Consider the following 19,808-nt stretch of genomic DNA (forward strand, 5'->3'; position numbering starts at 1 on the left):
TAGGTTCTTTTCTTTTGGGTGAACAAGATCTGTATATTTTTTTTCTAGATTTTGCTCTACTAGTACAGTTTTCAGATCACTTTTGCATGCAAATAACACTATTATTAATGCCATAGAGTAGCATTGGTGTAAGAAAAAACACAACCAGAAGAATTACTACTGCAAGACTTCAAGGGAAAGCTTAAATAGCAGCTCCCATAAAAAAAACAAGTATAACTTTGTGACAGTGATTTTTCACTGCTTTCCAATCAGCTAGTCCCTAGGTATGTTCCAGTAGAGGTGCAGACCCTTGGCACACTACATAAACTTAATAACACTGCCAGATCAGCTTTTCCTAGCTGCTTTTTGCAACCCTCCTAAAAAGCACCCTTGAGATACCAAGACTGCAGGCCACAAGGCTAAAACAGTTCTCAAGCTAAATGATAGATGTAAAGAAAAAAAAAAAAAAGAAGAAAAAGAAAAAAAACAAACCCCAAAGATCCAAAGATTGTAACACTGGTAGTAGACCACATGTCTTTTTTCTACATATCAATATGACAAAGGGTTTTTTTATTGACAAGGGATTTCTAACATTTGCTCCTCTTTGTTTGTTTGTTTCTGGGTAGGAAGAGTCACCAACAAACCGAAATGGGTGTACTGTGTCATACCTGGTAACAGATTCAGGATGCAGAACATTGTGTGCAGATCTAAAACTGAAAGATTTCAACATCTGAAATTGCAAACCGTGTTCCCAGCACCTCCTCCTTTCTTTCTGTGGGTGTCTCAAGAGTACTGTGAGCTCCAGGGACTGACAGTTTGAGAGGGAAGGTATTTCCAAAGGATGATTCAAACCATGTCACACTAATGATTTTTAGGCAGTGCCAGCTCTGCAGCTCCACTTAGCTTCGCAAACAAAGCGAATGTGACAAGCAAATTAAGGTCCAGATCAGCAAAAGTGCATGCAACAAAACCCTCGATGCCTCTGCCCTGCAACTTCGTCCGGCAGGCGTTTGGACCAAACGTCGCTCTACTCTGCTCCATTGTGTACTTGCGCTAAGGAAGAAGTCAAAGCGGGCTGCCCTCCTCCTCTGACCATCTCTGAAGGAGCATATTTCCCCGGAGGGGAATCCGCTGCAGAGCCTGGACTTACGTGATCATTTCTGGCTGAATAACCTTTAAAACCAGCACTCCGCTCTTCTCTGTTAACACACAGGAGCCCCTTTGAGCTGCCAGACTTTTGTGAAGGCAGAGCTTCAAATAGCTTCTCTAACAATTTTTCTTGCTATTCAAGAGGCATATGTGCTCCTGGTAAGACACTGACAGTTATTTTATTAGTGTCCCCTGTGTGTTCAGTACCTTCCTCCTGAAGCATGCTATGGCCACCACGCAGCCGGCTGGACACGGTCCCCATCCAAGCCCAGCACAGAGACAAACCAAAACGCCGATCAGGAGAGCGACAGCGCAGCTCTCCTTAGACACGCGCGGCGCACACACAGGGCCTGTCTTCTTCAGACACCTATCTGCTCAGCCTCTCGCGGGGAAAAAATGAAAGGAAAATAGAGAAACAGCCTGCCTAGACACTGCACTCCAGCACCTACCTGGCTGGGGAGGAGAGGGCTCTGATGCAGGAGACGTCCCAAACAGACGTGAAATAATGCTGCGCTTCGGCGGCGGGACTGCAGCCGGAGGTGCTGGGGAGGCTGTAGCCGGCGGAGGCGCGTGCGGCTGCTGGGCCTCGGGTGCAGGCACTGGTGAAAAAGATGGAGGGGGTTCAGGAGAGATGGTGGAGCTTGTGGAAAGCGGCTGCGGCGGCTGTGGGGTGCCGGGGCTGGAGCTGCCTGTCGATGTGGAGCTCGGAGGTACGATGGGTGACTGGGAGCCAGAGGAAGGGCTTTGCCCATTAGTTGTTAGCGGTGATGTGTGTCCTCGACTTCGGGCTTCCATCATTTCAAGGAAGCTGCAGGGAAGATAAATTGCAAATATAAGGAACGGAGAAAACATGTTCAACAGAGCACTGAGCACGATGCAGGGCTGCTTTGGCTGTGCGCTGAGCTGGGAGGGTACAGGGCTGCTTTCGGTGATGCTGCAACTCCCTGGGCCACAATAAATGTGCTTCACCCATGTGAGCTAAGCTCACCCGGTCTGCATTGAGGTGTGGAGAATCCCAACCTGCTCTGCACTGCAGGACGAAACCTACATTTGCAATGCTGCTGGGAACTCCCTGGATAGACAGACTATAACAACATGCCAGGGCTTGAAACACAACCTTAAGGCAGTTCTTGGACATATGTCTCTAAGGGAGTAAGTGCTACAGGAATGGCACATTTTTAGATTCTGCAGAAGAGATCAGAGTGTTCAGGAAAACTCAATGCTATAAAAACCTCTTTTTTCAGCCAAGAATGGATTTGCGAGGAGAATCCTTGAGCGTCAAAAGAGAAGAGCTATCCAGAGGGCTCACAGAGGACTGACTGCAATTATCCTTCTTGCAATGTGCAGATACACAGTCAGTCTCTCCCCCTGCACACACTCCCCCTCTGTGTGGGAGGCAGCGGAGCCAAGCAGCAGAAGCTCTGAAGCAAACTGTGGTCCTGGCTGGATTCCTGACTAGAAGAGCAATAAAGCCTGTACCGCTAGAGAGGGCGAAACGCTCTAACCTTTACGAAAAGGCAACCGAGCCTGGTCCTGCGGCAGCCTCCTTCTGCAGCCTGTTTGGTCAGCAGTCTTTTCACAAGCTGTACGCAAAGAAACACTAACAGAAAGCCAGGCTTTCACCACGCAATGGTCTCAAAAGAAGATCTGCTACCTGCCGCACATCTGACAAGATATCAAGAGGACGCCCAAAGTGAAGTATCATGTATAAAATCTAGCGCATCATGGTCTCGCCTCTCGTTTCATCAAGCCTAATGACCCCAGAGCACAGAGGCTCTGGGTTCAAGTTCTTCCGCAAGACAGACTCAGTTGTGCTCCAGGCAATGAGTATGTCGAAACAGAGACTCTTCTCTCATACAGAACACGACCTCGTCCTTCAGGGACTTGAGCCAGACAGACACCTTCGCTGGAATGACTGCTAAGCAGAAAGCAAACAGCAGGGGCTAAAAGACTCTAAATCCCCTTGAGATATCATTTCCTATTTAAGCAGCAACCTGATATACTTTTAAGGAACAAACTAACATACTTTGAGACCAGCAGTGTCTGGAGCCCTAGAGAACAACATCCCCAGGAAGCTGTTACTTGAACTGGAACCCCGAGAGACCTTCCTAACTAAGGAACTGGCTGAAGTGGAGAAAAAGGGTAGCACTAAAAAGGAGTATTAGCTAGGAGGGAAATCCTTGGTAGAGTTCCTCAAGGATTAGCCTTGAGATGTATTTCCGCACTTCAGTGAAGCGGCACAGAGACCAGGGAAATGCTCATGAGGTTGCAAGTTGGGAGGCAGCATCGGCAGAGAGGAAGACAGGGACAAGATACAGAAAGAACTGGATGATCCTGAATAACAGATATAGGAAGAAATTCAACAGTAAAAAGGAAATAGCCATCTGCTCAAGGGCTAGGAAACAAGTGTTCCTGCTCCAAGGCTAGGAAAGACTCGCCTCACTCACTCCAGAATACCGGACTAAAGGCTGCAATCGCAACGCTGCCTGGGAGGAGCAGAAAAAGAGCCTGGTTGTCACACGGCCGTCCACTGCGTGTCCCCCAGGACTGCTGTCAGGGCACCTAAATTAGCGCCACGCTGTGGTAGCCTCACTGATGCTTCTACCGGGATCTGGGGCAAGGCTTACATGTGCTTATTCCACCTAGCAGACCGGCTACAACAAAACCAGCTCCCGGCAGAGCTGAGATGAGAGCAGGCGACAGAGTATCCGTTCCAGCATCCTCCCTCCCAGGGAACTAGCAACTGGGGTGAGCTGTGCGACAACACATCCCCCTGAAAACGATGCGTGATTTGTCATGCGCCAAAGAGAAAACATAAAGGAGTTTAACTCTTGTACGGAGCTCTATGGAGACTGCATCAGGTTTGTTTGGAAGGTGCACAATGCATCACATGCACCGCAAAAACAGAACAGTGTATTTTCAATGCATCTCTGTCACTGCGCTGCAGGGCCGAGCAATAGCACATCACTCCGTTCTTGAGGAGGGGTTCACCGTACGTGCCACTGAGCATCCCTCAAGGCAGACTATGCACAGCGTCCGTGGTGAGGGAAAGATAAACCAAGGGTACCTGCAATTCAGCCCTTGTCCAACAAAGCGAATGCTCCGAATCCACAAAGCCATGTGAATTGCTGTGGCCTGAAAAGCCGTCCACGAGACCTGCCTGCACAGGGCGTGCGGCTCCGCAGATCCATGCCAGAAGCACTGAGTGCTAAATTCTGTCATCCCTCCCCTCCGAGCTTTGATTCGGGGCTCCTGGCGAGCCAAAGGGAGGACGGCTGAATAGCTCTGCTTTGTGGTACTCACCCGTCCTCCTCCCAGCCCCTACTCAGGGCTAAAGACTCCTGCTTCCCGACTGTGAAGAGAGATTAATCCCAGCTGATCTACATGCCCCCCCTGTTCCTGTTTATAGCAACAGCGAGCCTGGCTGGAAGGTCCGCAAGCTTGGTCACTGCCGCGTCCAGCGTCCAAGATACTGATGCCAGCACCGCTCGCTCTCCTGGCTGAGCTGAGCTCTCCGGCTGCTTATGTGAACACCTAAATCACCAACGCTACAGGAAAACAGAACCGAACAACGTCCGAGTCTCCGATCGGGATGCTGGGTCCCACCATCAAGGCAACTGGGTGATTCAGGTAGGATAAGACGATTGTACGCTGAAGACTAAGGAACAAGGATCCTGTATGAAGTACAGACACAGTACGTATATAGCCATTTTAGGACACAGAATATGAAGCTCAAAGAGTACTTAAAGCTGGACCCAACAAAGCACAGGACACTCTCCACAATATCAGGGTATTTGAAGATTTACTGTATTATGTAGGACCAAAGCTGCCTGTTTTGGAAACAACCTGCTTTGTTCTGGGCAAGCAGCCAGCTCCAGAGGGAGGGAAGGCTGCGACTACCACCTGTTTCTCCTGCAGAAACACATGAATTTTAAGAGCTGGAGGGAAAAAAATGCTACATAACTGAAGTATAAAGAGTGTCATCCTTCCCTCCAGCTCAGCCAGTCTGGAGAGTAACACACATGCAGGCTTCTTCTGCACCTGCTCCTGTGCCTTGCTCACCTACATTATGCGAAGGGCATTAAGAACAAGTTATTTTTACTAGAAAGATACAATGGTTATTTGGGGACAGCACGACACAGGCTCTTACCCCGGCACAGCACCACGAGAGCTGCGGCACGTGTGCTTCATGTCACCATCCTCATCTGTTATGGCTGCGCTGCGTGCCATAACACCGGGGAAATAAGGATGGTCTGATACTGGTTTTACAGGGGCTGCACAAACCAGCTCTGCTGAGTTTTCATATTCATATCTTCTTCCGTGAAGGAGGTGGGTGGAAAAACAGCATACATGGAAACGCTGCCAGCAAGCTCTCAGTAATTTCCAGGGTGGAGGTGTCTAAGCATCCTCCACACTTCAAAAATACTACATAATGCATGAATGCTTTCTCTGGCTTTACGCGCACTCTTCAGAGGCACAAGCGTGGCTGTTTTGGGAACACACCAGGCCAAACCTGCCACGTGTCTGTTTTTTTCTCATATTCTATATACAAGCTGGCCACTGTGTTCCTTGTTCTATCATTTTGCCAGTCCTTCACAAAAGGACGCGCACAAAAATCTTCCTGTGAAGCAAGCAGCTTCGTGCCCACCCTAGGTGTAGCAACCCAGGTCTCGTTAACGCACAAGACGAAATCATGCTGTGACCTGAGTACACTTGTTCTCGTTGGCATTTAGACACAGCAAAGGTGCCACGCAAGTCCAGGTGGGTTATCTGTCCTCACCCACGTGGGCTCCTTGTTTGCCTTTCAATCCTTCCATTTCAGACCGAATAACAAGTCCACATCCTCAAAACCCCTGAATAAGTCACTATCAGCTGGACCTGCTCATGAGAGGAGACTTTTATGCAATTTTAAAGATGAATATGCTCTACGGGAACAAAAATTCATCAGGGCCTGAGGTTACTGTTGCTCTGCTCCCAGAGCAAACAAAAAAAAAAAGCACAAAAGGGCTCGTTGGCCTCATAGTTCCTAAAATTGTCAGCGCTCATGTTCATTTTCTATTGAAGATGGGAGCCGCCTGGAGCTTTTTGGCTCCTGGTTCCAACGTGCTGTGATCAATTTTTCAAATGTATTTCATGTGGCAAGAAATGCTTTGGGTTATTTTATTAATTGTGAAAATGAGGATTAATAGGCCGTGTGACATCAATTTAACTGGGGTTATTGAGGGTTAAGATTTTCACATGTTTGTTTTGGGCTCATTAAAAGTACTGAACCCGATTCCTAACCCCTAAGCTCAATCCCTGATTGCGAAACCGATTGCCCAGCGGGGTTGAATCCCGCTGCCCAGACCTGGGAGACTACAGCCCGTCCCCAAGAGCTCCTCTGGTTTTCCACTTAACCCAAAATGGGTGCAGTTAACCCCCCCTTCCACAACATACCGGACACCCTCCGTGTTCTCCACTTCTCTAGCAAGGGAGATGACGATAGGGTCAGCTGCAGTTAATTCTTACTGCAGCCATACACAAAAAAACTTGACCTAGAGGCCCATCGCCCTGGCTCCTGATCTGCCTGATGGCAACGGTGATTCACAGCAAGCGGAAACGATAAAGGTGGGGCGAGGGGAAGAGAAAGCAAAAGCGGTTTTACTTTCCTAACTGGTAATTCAGCCTTTAGCCGGTGTGATTCCAGACCTGTACTTCAATATAGCTGAAGATATGGGAGAACAGCTCGAGCAGCGCGTCCTCCTGCCAGACACCAGACAGTGCTGGTGTTACTCAGCACCACGGTATTTGCAAAATTACGAGCTCTGCTCAAGGCGGAAAAAACCAAACAAGCAAATAAAACCCCCAAACCCAATAAAGTGAATCAAGGTGTCTAATGCAGGGAGCGCGTGTCCCAAAAGAAGAGACCTCATCAGGACGGCGCAAATGCCTTTCTGCAGTCACTGGTCCATCATCTTCCCCAGCTGGACACCTGGCTACGCAGGATCCCCTGACCAGGCAGGTGACAGCCGTATGGCACCGCTGGGGAAGGACCCAGAAGGATTTCCCTCACTTGGCAAACCTGGGACAGGCAGGTTGGATCACACAGCCTCTCAGAAAATCTGAAGTTCAACTGCTTTGAATATATTTTTACAAAGCGTGACTAACGGTCCGCATAAGAGCTCTTACACACACGGAGTAAATGATCTGAAAATTCATTTCTTACAAACAAGTCCTGTGACGAAGTCGGACTTCACATGCTTAGCAATCAAACAGTCACACGGTGGATTACAGACAGTTTCCTGAAGCTTTTCAAAGCTGAGTGTGGAAGAAGATGGAATATCTCACAAAGTATTGCTTTTGACTAACTTACATTAATCCCTGGGGAGGGGGGAGGGGGGGAAAGAGTTAATTCAAAGAGAGCCAATTACTTAACCCTTGAAATTAAATTTTCTCTTTTGTTATTAAAAAAAGAGTAATACTAGAAAAAATGCAGCCAAATGTAAAAGCTCGTGAAAACCATACACAATGTGCTGCTTATTAACTTTTGCAAATGTTTCCACCAGTGGCATATTCCTGAAAAAATTAATATGCAGGAAGAGCTTCCACATTTTCCCAAAAACTCTTTCTCCACGTGCACCTTTCAGTGAGGGAACAGGCATGCTGAACATAAAAAGTCTTCCTTGTGACAGAAGATAAGCTGGGTACAATTAAAGATGGAAAAATTGAGCAAATTAAATACAAATTCAAAACAGAGTTTAAAAAAAAAAAAAAAGTCACTGCTGTTTGTTTAATAAGAATTCAGGAACTCAAAAAGCGTTGAAAATGTAAAATCTGAGAAGCCGCAGGGGAAGTACCAGAGGAAGAGATGTGGCAGGCAGAGAGGAGACTCAGCACAGGGAAAGAGCTGGAAGGGTGGAAATGTGTCTCCCGGAGGCACAGCCCAGGCAGGGGCTTACGTAAGGTGGAGGAGACAGCGTTGTGTGCCACCTCGTGTCTTCTCAGGGATCCACATTTCGGAGCAATGAGGGTTTGTCCTCGGGCACCCAGCTGCAGCAGGAGGAAAGAGTTCTTCTGCTCTTTCTGTTCTCACGGATCCAAATTTAGCATGGGTCACTGTGACAGAGCAGCTACCAGACGTGCACAGGGGTGAATGAAATAACCGCGATGTCCTGGAGCTGTCACCTCGCCTTGCGCCACGGCCTGATTTTATGGCAGGAGAGCAGGGATTGTCTGGGAGGTGGCGCTGCAGCAGCCATGCCGTGGCCTGTGGACGCCTCCCCTTGCTGCGCAATTTGTGCGGAGCGACAGCAGAACTCTTATTAGAGTGTCTAAATTGTCTAAATTGAAGCCACCGACACAAGGGCTTCACATCTGCCAAGGGTCAACAAGTCACACTGCACCAACGCAGATGCTGGATACACCATGGTGACCGTCAGAGGACGACGCACGAGGTGCTCATTTTGACATCCCACAACAGCAGCATCTTAAACATGATAATCCTCAAATGATGGGCATCTGACAAGCATGGATACCAGGAGCTTCCCAAGCCCTAATAACGAGCATTGCAGACCTGCCTCACAACTGCAGGCTCTAATTCCCACCACATACTGTCGTTGTGGCCACAGGTACTCTGTTCACCAGCCTAAACTTTTACTAAGAATCGGAACTTTACCCCAACCTGAGTTCCCTGCCATACGAGTGTGGTTATTTCTTTAAATTGGGACTTTGGCTAAAGGACTCGAGCCTGAAAAGCTCCTGCAGGGATCAAAAATGAATGTATGAAGAGTATACTTTTAAACTCTGGGGCTGAAGTAACCCCTCTGCAGCTTACCTGTTTCAGAGAAGCGCCGCTGAAACAAACAGACTCTTTTGTTTCTACCTGGGGTGCAGAGAAAAACCTCAAAAATCCTAAAATAGCTCTCTATTTTAGTCAGCGTGGTCAAAGTACTTAGACGTGACACGGCCTGCTGCTTTTCTTTTGGGATCAGTGGCTCAAGCCAGGAAGCATCCAGGGACATTTTGAAGACCTTTCTATAAAGAAGCCTGATTTTCTAAAAGCAAAGAGCATTGGTGTCAGTACACAGACGTAAATGTGCAGCTGCTGAAGTGAAAGCAGAAGCTGGCCAGCTGCTTAAAAACTTTAGTTTATTTACTAAACCAGAATCCTGCGGAAAAGCCTTGCTTTTAACATTTTAGCAACTCCTCTTTCTGTCAGGTACCATGGCTAAGGTATTTCTGGTACTACCTTACGCCAATTATGCAGCCTAATAGTGCAATTAGCCACCTGCAGTGTAAGCCCTCCCCAGCACCTGAGCAGCGGTACTTTGCTACAGCGCAGTGTTCTGCAGCGCAGGAGAAGGGCAGCGGCTCTGCCCGGCCAGGCGGTGGACACCTTCAGGTGCAGGCACCCCATCTCCCGTTCCTCCTGCGCTCACGACTGGGTTTGGAAAATGACAGGGCACTGAGACGTGGGCCAAATGTTCACCTGGCTTTGGACTGTCTGCAGATCACAGAATCACAGACTGGTCAGGGTTGGAAGGACCCTCTGGAGCTCCCCCAGTGCCACCCCCCGCCAGAGCAGGGGCACCTCCAGCAGTGGCACAGGACACGTCCAGGCGGGTTTGGAATGGCTCCAGAGTGGGAGACTCTCCCACCTCTCTGGGCAGCCTGTGCCAGTGCTCTGCCGCCCGCACAGGAGAGAAGTTCCTCCTCATGTTACGATGGAACTTCCTATGGCCAAGTTTGTGCCCGTTACCAGTTGTCCTGTCACTGGGCACCACTGAAAAAAGCCTGTTCCCACCCCCGGGCACCCTCCCTTTAAGTATTTGTAAGCATTAATAAGATCCCCCCTCAATCTTCTTTTCTGTAGACTAAAAAGACCCAAGATGACTCAGTGGCTTCTACTGAGGTGATGCTAGCCGCCACCAACTGCACCAAAAGCTCCTCCAATCTTGCAAAAGGCAAAACCATGCCTTCTGACTTGTTAGTGTGCAGTGTTTAGAGCAACACGACCAGTCTGGCCCTGGGATTCTGGATGCTGCCACATCACAAACGGTACTCTTTAGTAATTGCAGCATTTCTGCCGGGGCAGGTACCCAGGAAAGATACTCTCTGGCAGAGGAAGCACACCAATATTATAAAATGGTGTATGTTGGTGTGGTTACACTGGCATGGGATGACGCAGTCCAATACCCGCTGCTGGAACTAGGAGGTCTTGCCATCCCACCTCTGCCAGCACCGTACTGCTGCTGCTTGCTTTAAGTTCTGGTGGTAAACAGATGCTTCTCGGGGCCAGCCCAACTCAGACTCACCCAGAAGTCGACATGGCAGAAGGTAATTTTGTGCTGGATTTGTGAGCTGAAGTGGCACACGCGAGTGTCCGGCAAATGCCAAAGTTGGTGTAAGGGTGAGAGGTGACGATCTTCTCGTCTAAGTTTGGAACAGCTCTGCCAAATCTTGATTCTTTTAAGTGTCTTCCCATTACTGATGGAGTATAAACAAAAGTACTAGAAACCAATCTGTCAGCACAGCCCAGTCCTTTGAGTAGCGACATCAAGAGAATTGCTGGAGGCACAAGGCGACTAACCAGTCCCTAAGGAAAGGAATGAGGTGAGCGCTCTGGCAACAGTACTGCTTTGTGTGTATATGGGGCATTTCAATGCGCTCACAAAGGAAAACACACAGACCAAGGTTACGGAACTTGAAACTTGGTCTGAAAAATGCTCGTTAAAATGGCTGTGCATGAATATTTCATAATCATCGATTCCAACTTCCAAATAAGGCTGCCTGTAAAGAATCTTTTTCCAATTTCGTTCTGGGGTTGACTTTTCTGGCTTGCACATCACTGCAGTAAAGACCTCGCAATGGGAATTCACGGAACACATTTGTCAACAACATACAAATCTGAAGAGATTCCTGTTCACTGTGCTACAGATGTACTGGCTTTGTAGGGCTAAATCTGGCAAATGCTCATTTCAAGCAGCAAGCAAACAGACGGGGCACTGAACAAACACAAGGCAGCAGGAACTAGCCACTGTCTCAAACCAGAAACACACTGAGGAGTCTATAAGCATTCAAAGGGAACAAAAGACAACTGCGTCGTTGCTATTACTTTCTGCCTATCACAAGACACACAATACACACGAATGCAATAGCCAGGAGAAGGGGGACAAACTCGTGTGCTGAGCAGTGGAGAGATGGAAAATATCCCCTTTCAGCACGAGAGGCTGCAACATCCTTATCTACAATCCCTTCAGCATGTGCTGCCTCCAGGTGCGCGGCTCAGCTCCACCTCCACTGCCCTCCCGAAGATCACGTGCCTGCAGGAACCCGACCCGTTCAGAGGGATCCCCAAGTGCATGCTTTATTTCAGCTGATGCCACTTAAAAGCGACATTTTACAAGATCCAAAGAAACCCCAAATGTCACTCACTGGACCCTTCAGTCTGGCCACATGCCATAGCTGGGGCTGCCCAACATTCACGTGACACTTAGACTGACTGCAACAAAACAGTTAAAAAGATGGCTCAATGACATACAGTTCGTAGTTTTGATCTTCTGTCTCTTGCTGCACTGACAGCTCCTCCAAAGTTGCATCAATATCCAGCTGATTCGTCTCCAGCTGCCGTAGCAACGTCTCCCTCTGAAGAAAGGAAAACAAGCTGGGTCTGAGCAGGAAGGGTCATTGTAACAGATCTCGGCGCGCTCGCGGGGTGCAGCGAGATCCTGTGTCACCACTCAACCCACGGCAATGAATTAAACAGGAGCTTTGGCCTCTCTCACAGTGTTCAGTTTAAATACAGAAGCACAAAAGGAAGCTGAAGCAGTAGCAAAAGTACGTTAATCCAGAAAGACTGTGTGTAAGAAAGTAATTTCTTCTGCGAGCTGTACTTAGTCATAAATCAATAATGTGTCATTTTCAGACACAGCATCGCCAGTTGCATTTGGAGAACAGTATCAGCTCCTGGGGAGAACAGTTGTGGGACCCATTCATTCTGATCTTTCCTTTTGCCCTGTGCTAAAGAAGTCCCTCTGTGAGTAGGACCCAACTGATGCAAAACCTCACACTAATTTTCTCTTTCCTGGCAGGGTAGATGAGTGAGCACAACCTGGCAACTCAGTGAAATTTTAGAAGTCACTGCCCCTCTGCCTTCAGTTGCTGCCCCACAGACGGGGGACAGACACTCCAGTCCAGCGCAAGTGTACAATAAAGTGAGTTGGCTCCACTCGTGTAGCACAGGGCAGCTTAATTCAGTCCTTCCCTTTCCACATTTCCAACGGAATCCGAGCAAAAACCTCAGCTGAGGGGGAAGTGCTGGCTTAAAAGGCTCAAAATCAATGGCAAATGGTCATGGCATACTCCTCCCGATAGCCTGGACGGCAACGAGAAGAGATCAATAACCACAGGCATTACGCTGAGACTGCGCGGGCCGGGCCAGCGCCACGGGCTCTGCCGCAGAGGGTCCAGCACCGGCCTCCTCACCCCTCTGCCCCCCGCGACGGCCCTGAGCCGCAGGGCTAACGCAGCCTCCGGTACTGCAGAAACACGCTTCAGGATCCCCTGGGCAAGGCTGGAGCTGTCTGCGGCCACCGTCCCGCTCCACGGCACGGCCCCTGCACCACAGCCCCTTCCCCTCTGCTCGGGCGCAGCGGCACAGCCCCGCACCGGCCCGGCTACCCGGCGAGGATGGCAGCAAGGGGCACACCAGTCACTTTACCCACCGAATTGAGTCCAAAGTGACGCTGTTCAGCGCCTGCAAGCATCAGTCCGCCCTCTCCCACCGCCTACGTGCTCGTGGCAACGGGAGCAGGGGCAGCTGGTGCTGGGACAGGTCCCATGGCGCAGGGCACTGCACTGTCCCTTATAGGGCCACCGCGCCCCGGGCGGCCAAGCTGCACCTCTGCCCCGACAGGAGGAGAGAGAAGAGAAACCCCACGCTTCCTCCAACCCAAAAAGGTTTTTGGTTTTATAACTGTCTTATCCTCAACGTGCATTTAGGCTGTCTACTATGGCTACTACTGTTAAAGTTTAGCGTCAACAACTGCGGTGAATTTTGAATTCTGTGTTTAACAACACGTATGCTCGCTGCTGAAAGATCCCACTGGAGTAAAACGCACAAAAGGCAATCTACTACATAACTTACAGAATAAAATCCCTATGGGAAGACAAACATTTGGATAAAGCAACGGCATTCAGTATCCACGTGCATATACTACTGACAATACAGTTTTGTAGACATAACGGCTTTGGAGCTATCGAGAAAGTGTACAAATCAAAGAGGCAAGCATCTCATCTCCCTTACATAAAACACACCACGCTGCTCTGCCCTGGGCAGTAGTCAGGGCACAGATTGAGCCCTCCACGGAGCAGGCTGATTTACATCACATTCTGCCACGACTTAAATCAGCAAGCAAGGTTTAAGTCATTTTTATTTGGCATATTTATAAGACCAGGTGATCCACAGTAGTCGATAACCTTTAAACACGCTAATTTACTGGAAGATAGTCTTTCATGAAATTTAAGAGCTTCTGTGATCATTTAAGCTCATTTACTGCTTCCAGGGCATTTAGATTCTCCATTTTTACCTTTGTCATTGTGTTAAAGAGCTTGGACTGATCCATATTTCCTCTGCTAGGTAATTTCTATTCATCATATTCATAAGCTCTCTGCAGATGGAAACTTGACTTCAATTAACATGTATACAAAGAATTATGAAGTCATTAGTTAAATTCCCTTTATTGTGGTATACAGACAACAAAATGTCAGCAAAACATGCTTTACTTATTTGAACTTGCTACACTAAACAGAACTGCTAACCAAGACTTTAGAAGTAATTTTAGCTTTTAGAAATCAAATTCTAGATTTTAGAATTCAAGATTCAAGAAATTCAAAATTTTAGAAGTAATAGATTTCACCCTTTTACCTTATTCATACAGTATAAGCAAAAATGAGACAAAAAAGAGACATTTTTCTGCTTCCTTGTCCTCAGTTTCCCAAGATGAGTGAAATAAATGCTGAGCAAATTAGCTGAATAAACAGAGACAGAAGGGACCCTGCTCTCCAAGGCTCACCTTAGGTACTTAGACAATGGCTTTTATTAAACGAGTGGCTTGCCTTTCCTCATACTTTGGCAGTAAGACATATACCAGTTGTATTTATTTCAGTTGTCGCAGATTACAGTAAATTAAGGACTTTGATTTAATTAAGGCATATTTGCATTTAGTTTTGTAAAAATTCATCACTAATAATGGACTTCCAAATATTTAAAAAATAAATTCTATTTTACCACGCTGGTATTAAAATATTAAAGAAACAGCTTATTTTTAGCAACGACCCAAAAGAACGGAATAAATCATGTGCTACAGACCAATGCTTTGGCTGACTGCCACTTTCAAGGGCTTCCTGGGAAACGGCAATTTCAGCTGTCTGCAGAATTTTGTCTCCTTCCAGCGCAGCATCCGAAGGCCCGGCTGACCTGATCACATTTGCACATTATGTGGGCCACCAGCGATACCTACAGCTAAACTGCATCTCAGGTTTGACAATCCTTCCCCTGGAAAGGAACTGATAAATAATTGAAGAGCCCGGGCTGCTAGAGGGAACGTGCTCTATACCAGGGGTATGAATTTCAGCCACTGCTTTCTTTATGAAAGATGCATGAATGTAAGCTGAACACAGAAATGTGCAACTTAAAACCGACGCACTGAACACCAACCCCGCTAAAGGACAGCGTGGAATCTCGCATACAGCTGAACAACTCTTCCTCCCCTTGAGAGCTGCGGGAGGCTAGGCTGGGGAACACAGAGAAACCCCAGATGTGACGGAGCCTGATTAAATCATGTGTGTATTTAAAACCTGATAGCATTCCTCTCCTTTAACCCTGCTTTGCGCCCAAGTACCAGGGAAATGACTTCTTTCTGGAGCCTGTTACCGGCAAGTGTCTCTGAAGATATAAGCTGAATCTTTAGAGATATAAGCAGAATCTTTAGGAATTAAGTCTAGCTGCAATTTTCCTAGAAATTTAACCGGCGGTTAATCAGGCCCAGTGGGGCCAGCCCTGGTCCCCCTTCACTCAAGGCTCCCAGCGCGTGTCCAGGAGCAGCGAAACGCCCAGAGCCACCCAGCAGCAGCCACTGCGGAGCAGCATGAAGCTCTTCTAATAAACCTGCGGCATAAACGCAAGCGGATCGGCAAAACGAAGTGCAGCACATCTCGTCTGAAGTTCGACATAAAGTAAAGCCCCAAAGCCTGGGTGGAAGCACCCAAAAGCCTCCCAATGTGCAGTGTCACCTGCCTCGGCACAGAATGGCAAAGCCAAGGACCTCCTGCACACCAGAGGGAAATGAAACAAGCCTTCTCCACGCTGGATCTTACGCTGTAACTACGATCAGAACGCACAGAAAAGCACCTGCCTGCAATCCTCATATGAGCACTGAGCTGCAGGAATTAGTTTGGGCATTGCTTTTTTTAAAGGAAAAGCCAGGCAGCTTCGGTCTGACCGCTCTCTCCTTGAATGACAGCCACAGGACAACCTCCTCAACTGCCACCTTCTGCGGCGAGACACATAGAACAGAGCAAACATACTTTACGAGCATGGTTTACACGTGCCCTTCCAAATCTCCCCGTGCACAATTTGGGAAGTAAACTGCAATGAGAAGTCTTTTTTTGGTTTGTTTCTGCATTGTTGAATTATTTAATTACATTACATGAAAAACACGGGATTTGGGAATCTAATTAGGTGGCACCTGCACCTTTTAGACTACTCCCAGTGGCACCCTGAGCCCACTGTGCAGGAGAACAAATGTGGGCTGGTCACCCCATTTCCATCACCTCTCCCAAGCAACCATCATTGGAATCTCCAAACAACTAAAGGTTATATCAGATTGTTTTTTGATATTTCCCTAAAGACCAAGATTTATCCAAGAAGTTCTCAGGCTTGGGGGACAATCACCTTATCTAAGTATCCTAATTGCTTTCAGTCTCAGATTAATAGATCATGTTTACTTATACACAGCACATTTAAATAAAAGGTCCCCTAAGACTCGCGTCCTAAAGCTGCTTTCAAGCAAACCCTAAAAAAAGCAAAAACTACAAATACTTCAATATTTCCTGCTTATAACTATGGCTAGGGAAATTACTGCATATACTGGTTATTAACAGTATCATTACAATCAGCTTCCAGAAACAGATCTGGCAGGAAGGCTGTGCTAATGTCTTTGTCTCTTATCAACATCTATTTGAGAAAAAAAGGAGAGATCTACAAAACCAACAAAAGTAACCTGGGAACTAATTATTCTGCGTGATTTCCACAAGACTTCACTTTACCATAGGAGCCGAGGTTATAAAACTAAACACTTAACCAACGCCATGCTGGTAGAGTTCAATCTTCTCCACTAAGCAGCAAGTTGGGTTTATATGTCAGATTCCCACAACCTCCTCCTCAAAAATTTATTGTTTGTCTTGTTTTACTGCGTTTTTATACATCCAATTTTCTTATCCTGGTTCTTTCTGCTCTGCAGCCTGAGGACGTGGTAACATCCACTAATATATCTGAGCTTCTTCTGAACTAGCATTTCAGTGGGGATTATTTGTATAAAAAATACACACAGACATTTCAATTACTAGTGAAAGATAATCAAGATCAACTGCCTGTTTTTTTCCATCCAAAAGAGAACAATGATACAACATCGTATGTACCCCCAAAATGCATACGATGGTCATCCCAAAGGACTTCTGTATGATCACCCCAAAAGGTCCTCTTCTAAAGGACCACAGCTGGGAATCCCACCCTTCCGTGCCCATTCAGCCTTTGCTTTTCCACTCAGTCCACCCAAGAAACCTCAGTTAAGAAGGAAAAATGAGACTGGGATTATATGCGTAGGATCCAAGCAGATCAGCCACCATTAGTGCAAACACACTTGTCCCTGAACTGTTGAGTTCGTAACCAAATTTCTTCTCATCTGAGTTTTAACTGAACAGAATTTAAACACAAAGTTTAACAAATGTGTGTATGTAACATTTTTGACTTCGTAACTACATCGCTGGACGCAATTTTCTTGCCAATGTTATTCGTCACCTTGGAGCCTTTCTCCAGAGGTAAACACTTGTGAGCACAGCAGAGAAGAGTCCTCTTGTAAGCAGAGACATGTTTAAGTCACAGGCAGCAACGTACTAACATAATGTTGTTAACTCTTACGAAAATAAAAATCTACTCAGGATCCTTTAACAACAAAAGAAACCCCAAATACCAAATTCCCACCTTAGAGACAGAAAAAATGAAATCTGTCCCACCTGCCCAGCACATCAGGGAAACACCCTCTCTCTTACCTGCAGCTGCAAGAAGGGGATGTTGAAGAACTTGTGCAGGTACTTGAGGCCAAAGCTGTTCTTCATGGAAGACTCAGCATAACGAAAATACGAGGAGCCAGGAGGCCTGTCTCAACCAGATAGAGAGAGAGAAGAATACTGTACAAAGGACATGGACATACAGAAGAGGCCCTCGCTGAACTACATACCACAAACAGTCCTCATTTACACGCCAACCCCTCAATCCCCAAATGTAGGCTAGCAGGTCATTCTACTAGGGACTCCTGATTTTGTTTACAGACAAAATTCACACTTTGTTCCTCCTGAAGGGTGGCAGGATGTGGTGGCTGTTGTGTTGCAGCATCATGGGGTTGTCAGACTAAGAAATACTATGTCAGGACACTGGGCCATTGGTTTACTAAACTTGGGGTTTTACAGCTGTACAAACTGTTTTGTTTTAAAACCACAAACAGACCTACAATAAGTCACAAGCATCTACAGTGGGCATGAAACTGAGTCACATATAGAGATGAACTTGTAAAGAAATGATTGCATTACAGAATCAAACCTTAAAACTGATACCATTTCTGCGTGCCTAACAGAGGTCATAGAATCATAGACTGGTTTGGGTTGGAAAGGACCTTAAAGATCATCGAGTTCCACCCCCCTGCCCTGGGCAGGGACACCTCCCCCCAGCCCAGGTTGCTCCAAGCCTTGTCCAACCTGGCCCTGAACACCTCCAGGGATGGGGCAGCCACAGCTTTTCGGGGCAACCTGCGCCAGGGGCTCACCGCCCGCACAGGGAAACATTTCTTCCTGATATCTCATCTAAATCTCCCCTCTTCCAGTTTGAAGCCATTACCCCTCGTCCTATCACTACTTGCCCTTGGAAGAAGTCCCTCTCTAGCTTACTTATAAGCCCCCTTCAGATACTGGAAGGGGCTCTAAGGTCTCCCCAGAGCCTTCTCTTCTCCAGGCTGAACAACCCCAACTCTCCCAGCCTGTCCTCACAGCAGAGGGGCTCCAGCCCTCTGATTGTCTTCGTAGCCTCGTCAGGACCTGCTCCAACAGGTCCACGTCCTTCTTATGTTGGTACCCCCACTGCAGGGGGGTCTTGCCAGAGTAGAGCAGAGGGGCAGAATCCCCCCCTCGCCCTGCTGGCCACGCTGCTGGGGATGCAGCCCGGGGTGCCGGGGGCTTTCTGGGCTGCCAGCACACATTGCTGGCTCATGGTGAGCTTCTCATCCACGACCACCCTCAAGTACTTCTCCTCTGGGCTGCTCTCAACCCATTCTCTGCCCAGCCTGGATTTGTGCTTGAGATTGCCACGACCCAGGTGCAGGACCGTGCACTTGGCCTTGCTGAACCTCATGAGGTTTGCATGAGCCCACCTCTCAAACCTGTCCAGGTACAAACAAGTAAGAAGACTAGGAAAATGAAAAGATGCCTTAAGAACATAAAAGCACACAAAAAGGTACAATCAATTGAATACCGAACAACAAATAATATTTTATACTAAATAACAGAGAGCCTCAGATCTCTGCATAAGGGAGAATCTTGCCTGGCTGGCAAGGGAGGCGTACGACTCAGCTGTGCCCAGTAAACGCTGTGCGGGAATGCTCTCAGAGGAAAAGCAAGGAAGACAACCGCACTACCTGGTTCTCTTGTAGCAGAATTATTTGGAGGAGAGAACAGTTGTGCTGCAGGGAGCGGATTCTTTCACAAGAGAAGGACTACCCAGAAAGAAGACAACTTCTTGGGAAAAATACTTCTGAAAGGCACATGCTGACAGGTACTCGCTGTTTCCAGGAATATAGCTACCAATCTGCTTGGTACAGGCTCCTAGATCAAAGAGCCCATCGTGCAAACTGAAGCTGCTGTATGAGACACTCGGAGCTACGAAAGCCCAAAAGCAAAGCACAGGGTCCGAGGATGTCCGTGATGTGCATCTGAAATAAGGCAGCAATATGGCTATCTATGGCTGATGAGAGCGAGTAGCCGAGGTCGGCTCCCCTGCCTGGTGACCGTGGTGCCATCTTACCTGTTTAGATTGTCGATGAGGTCCCGCACATCGCCAGGCAGAATGACCCGGTGCTCTCCCATGTCTCGGTAATTCCCAAGCACGCACACTGGAACGTGGGTCGGCACTTTAGGAAGCTCCCTCAGGATATAGTTAAATGTCCTTCACCATAGGAGAGAGAAAGGCAGATGAGTGGGAAACGTCATTTTGTGAGCAGTTTCATGCACATATCACAGAAAAAAAAAAACAAAATAAAGTAAGACATTTTTTCTTAAAATCCTTCCAAGACAGTGGCTTCTTTGCCCCCCTCAGGGAAATACATTAACTGTAAATACATTTGTATCACTGTTTATTAAAAAAAAAAATATGACAA

General features: G+C 47.5%; 1 protein-coding gene across 1 annotated transcript in view; it reads right to left on the reverse strand.

Moving 5' to 3' along the window:
• RABL6 (RAB, member RAS oncogene family like 6) overlaps positions 1 to 19,808 on the reverse strand; it is a 61,758-nt gene that overhangs the window by 19,231 nt on the left and 22,719 nt on the right. Inside the window, exons 6-9 of the mRNA XM_082492633.1 lie at positions 19,457 to 19,597; positions 17,437 to 17,542; positions 11,648 to 11,751; positions 1,578 to 1,936 (exon numbers count right to left, since the gene is read on the reverse strand). Of these exons, the coding sequence (XP_082348759.1) occupies positions 1,578 to 1,936; positions 11,648 to 11,751; positions 17,437 to 17,542; positions 19,457 to 19,597 (710 nt within the window). The remainder of the gene's footprint in view (positions 1 to 1,577; positions 1,937 to 11,647; positions 11,752 to 17,436; positions 17,543 to 19,456; positions 19,598 to 19,808) is intronic.

The sequence above is a fragment of the Vanellus vanellus genome, assembly GCF_965231255.1.
Source record: "Vanellus vanellus genome assembly, chromosome: 18".
In the NCBI taxonomy this organism is placed as follows: Eukaryota; Metazoa; Chordata; class Aves; order Charadriiformes; family Charadriidae; genus Vanellus; species Vanellus vanellus.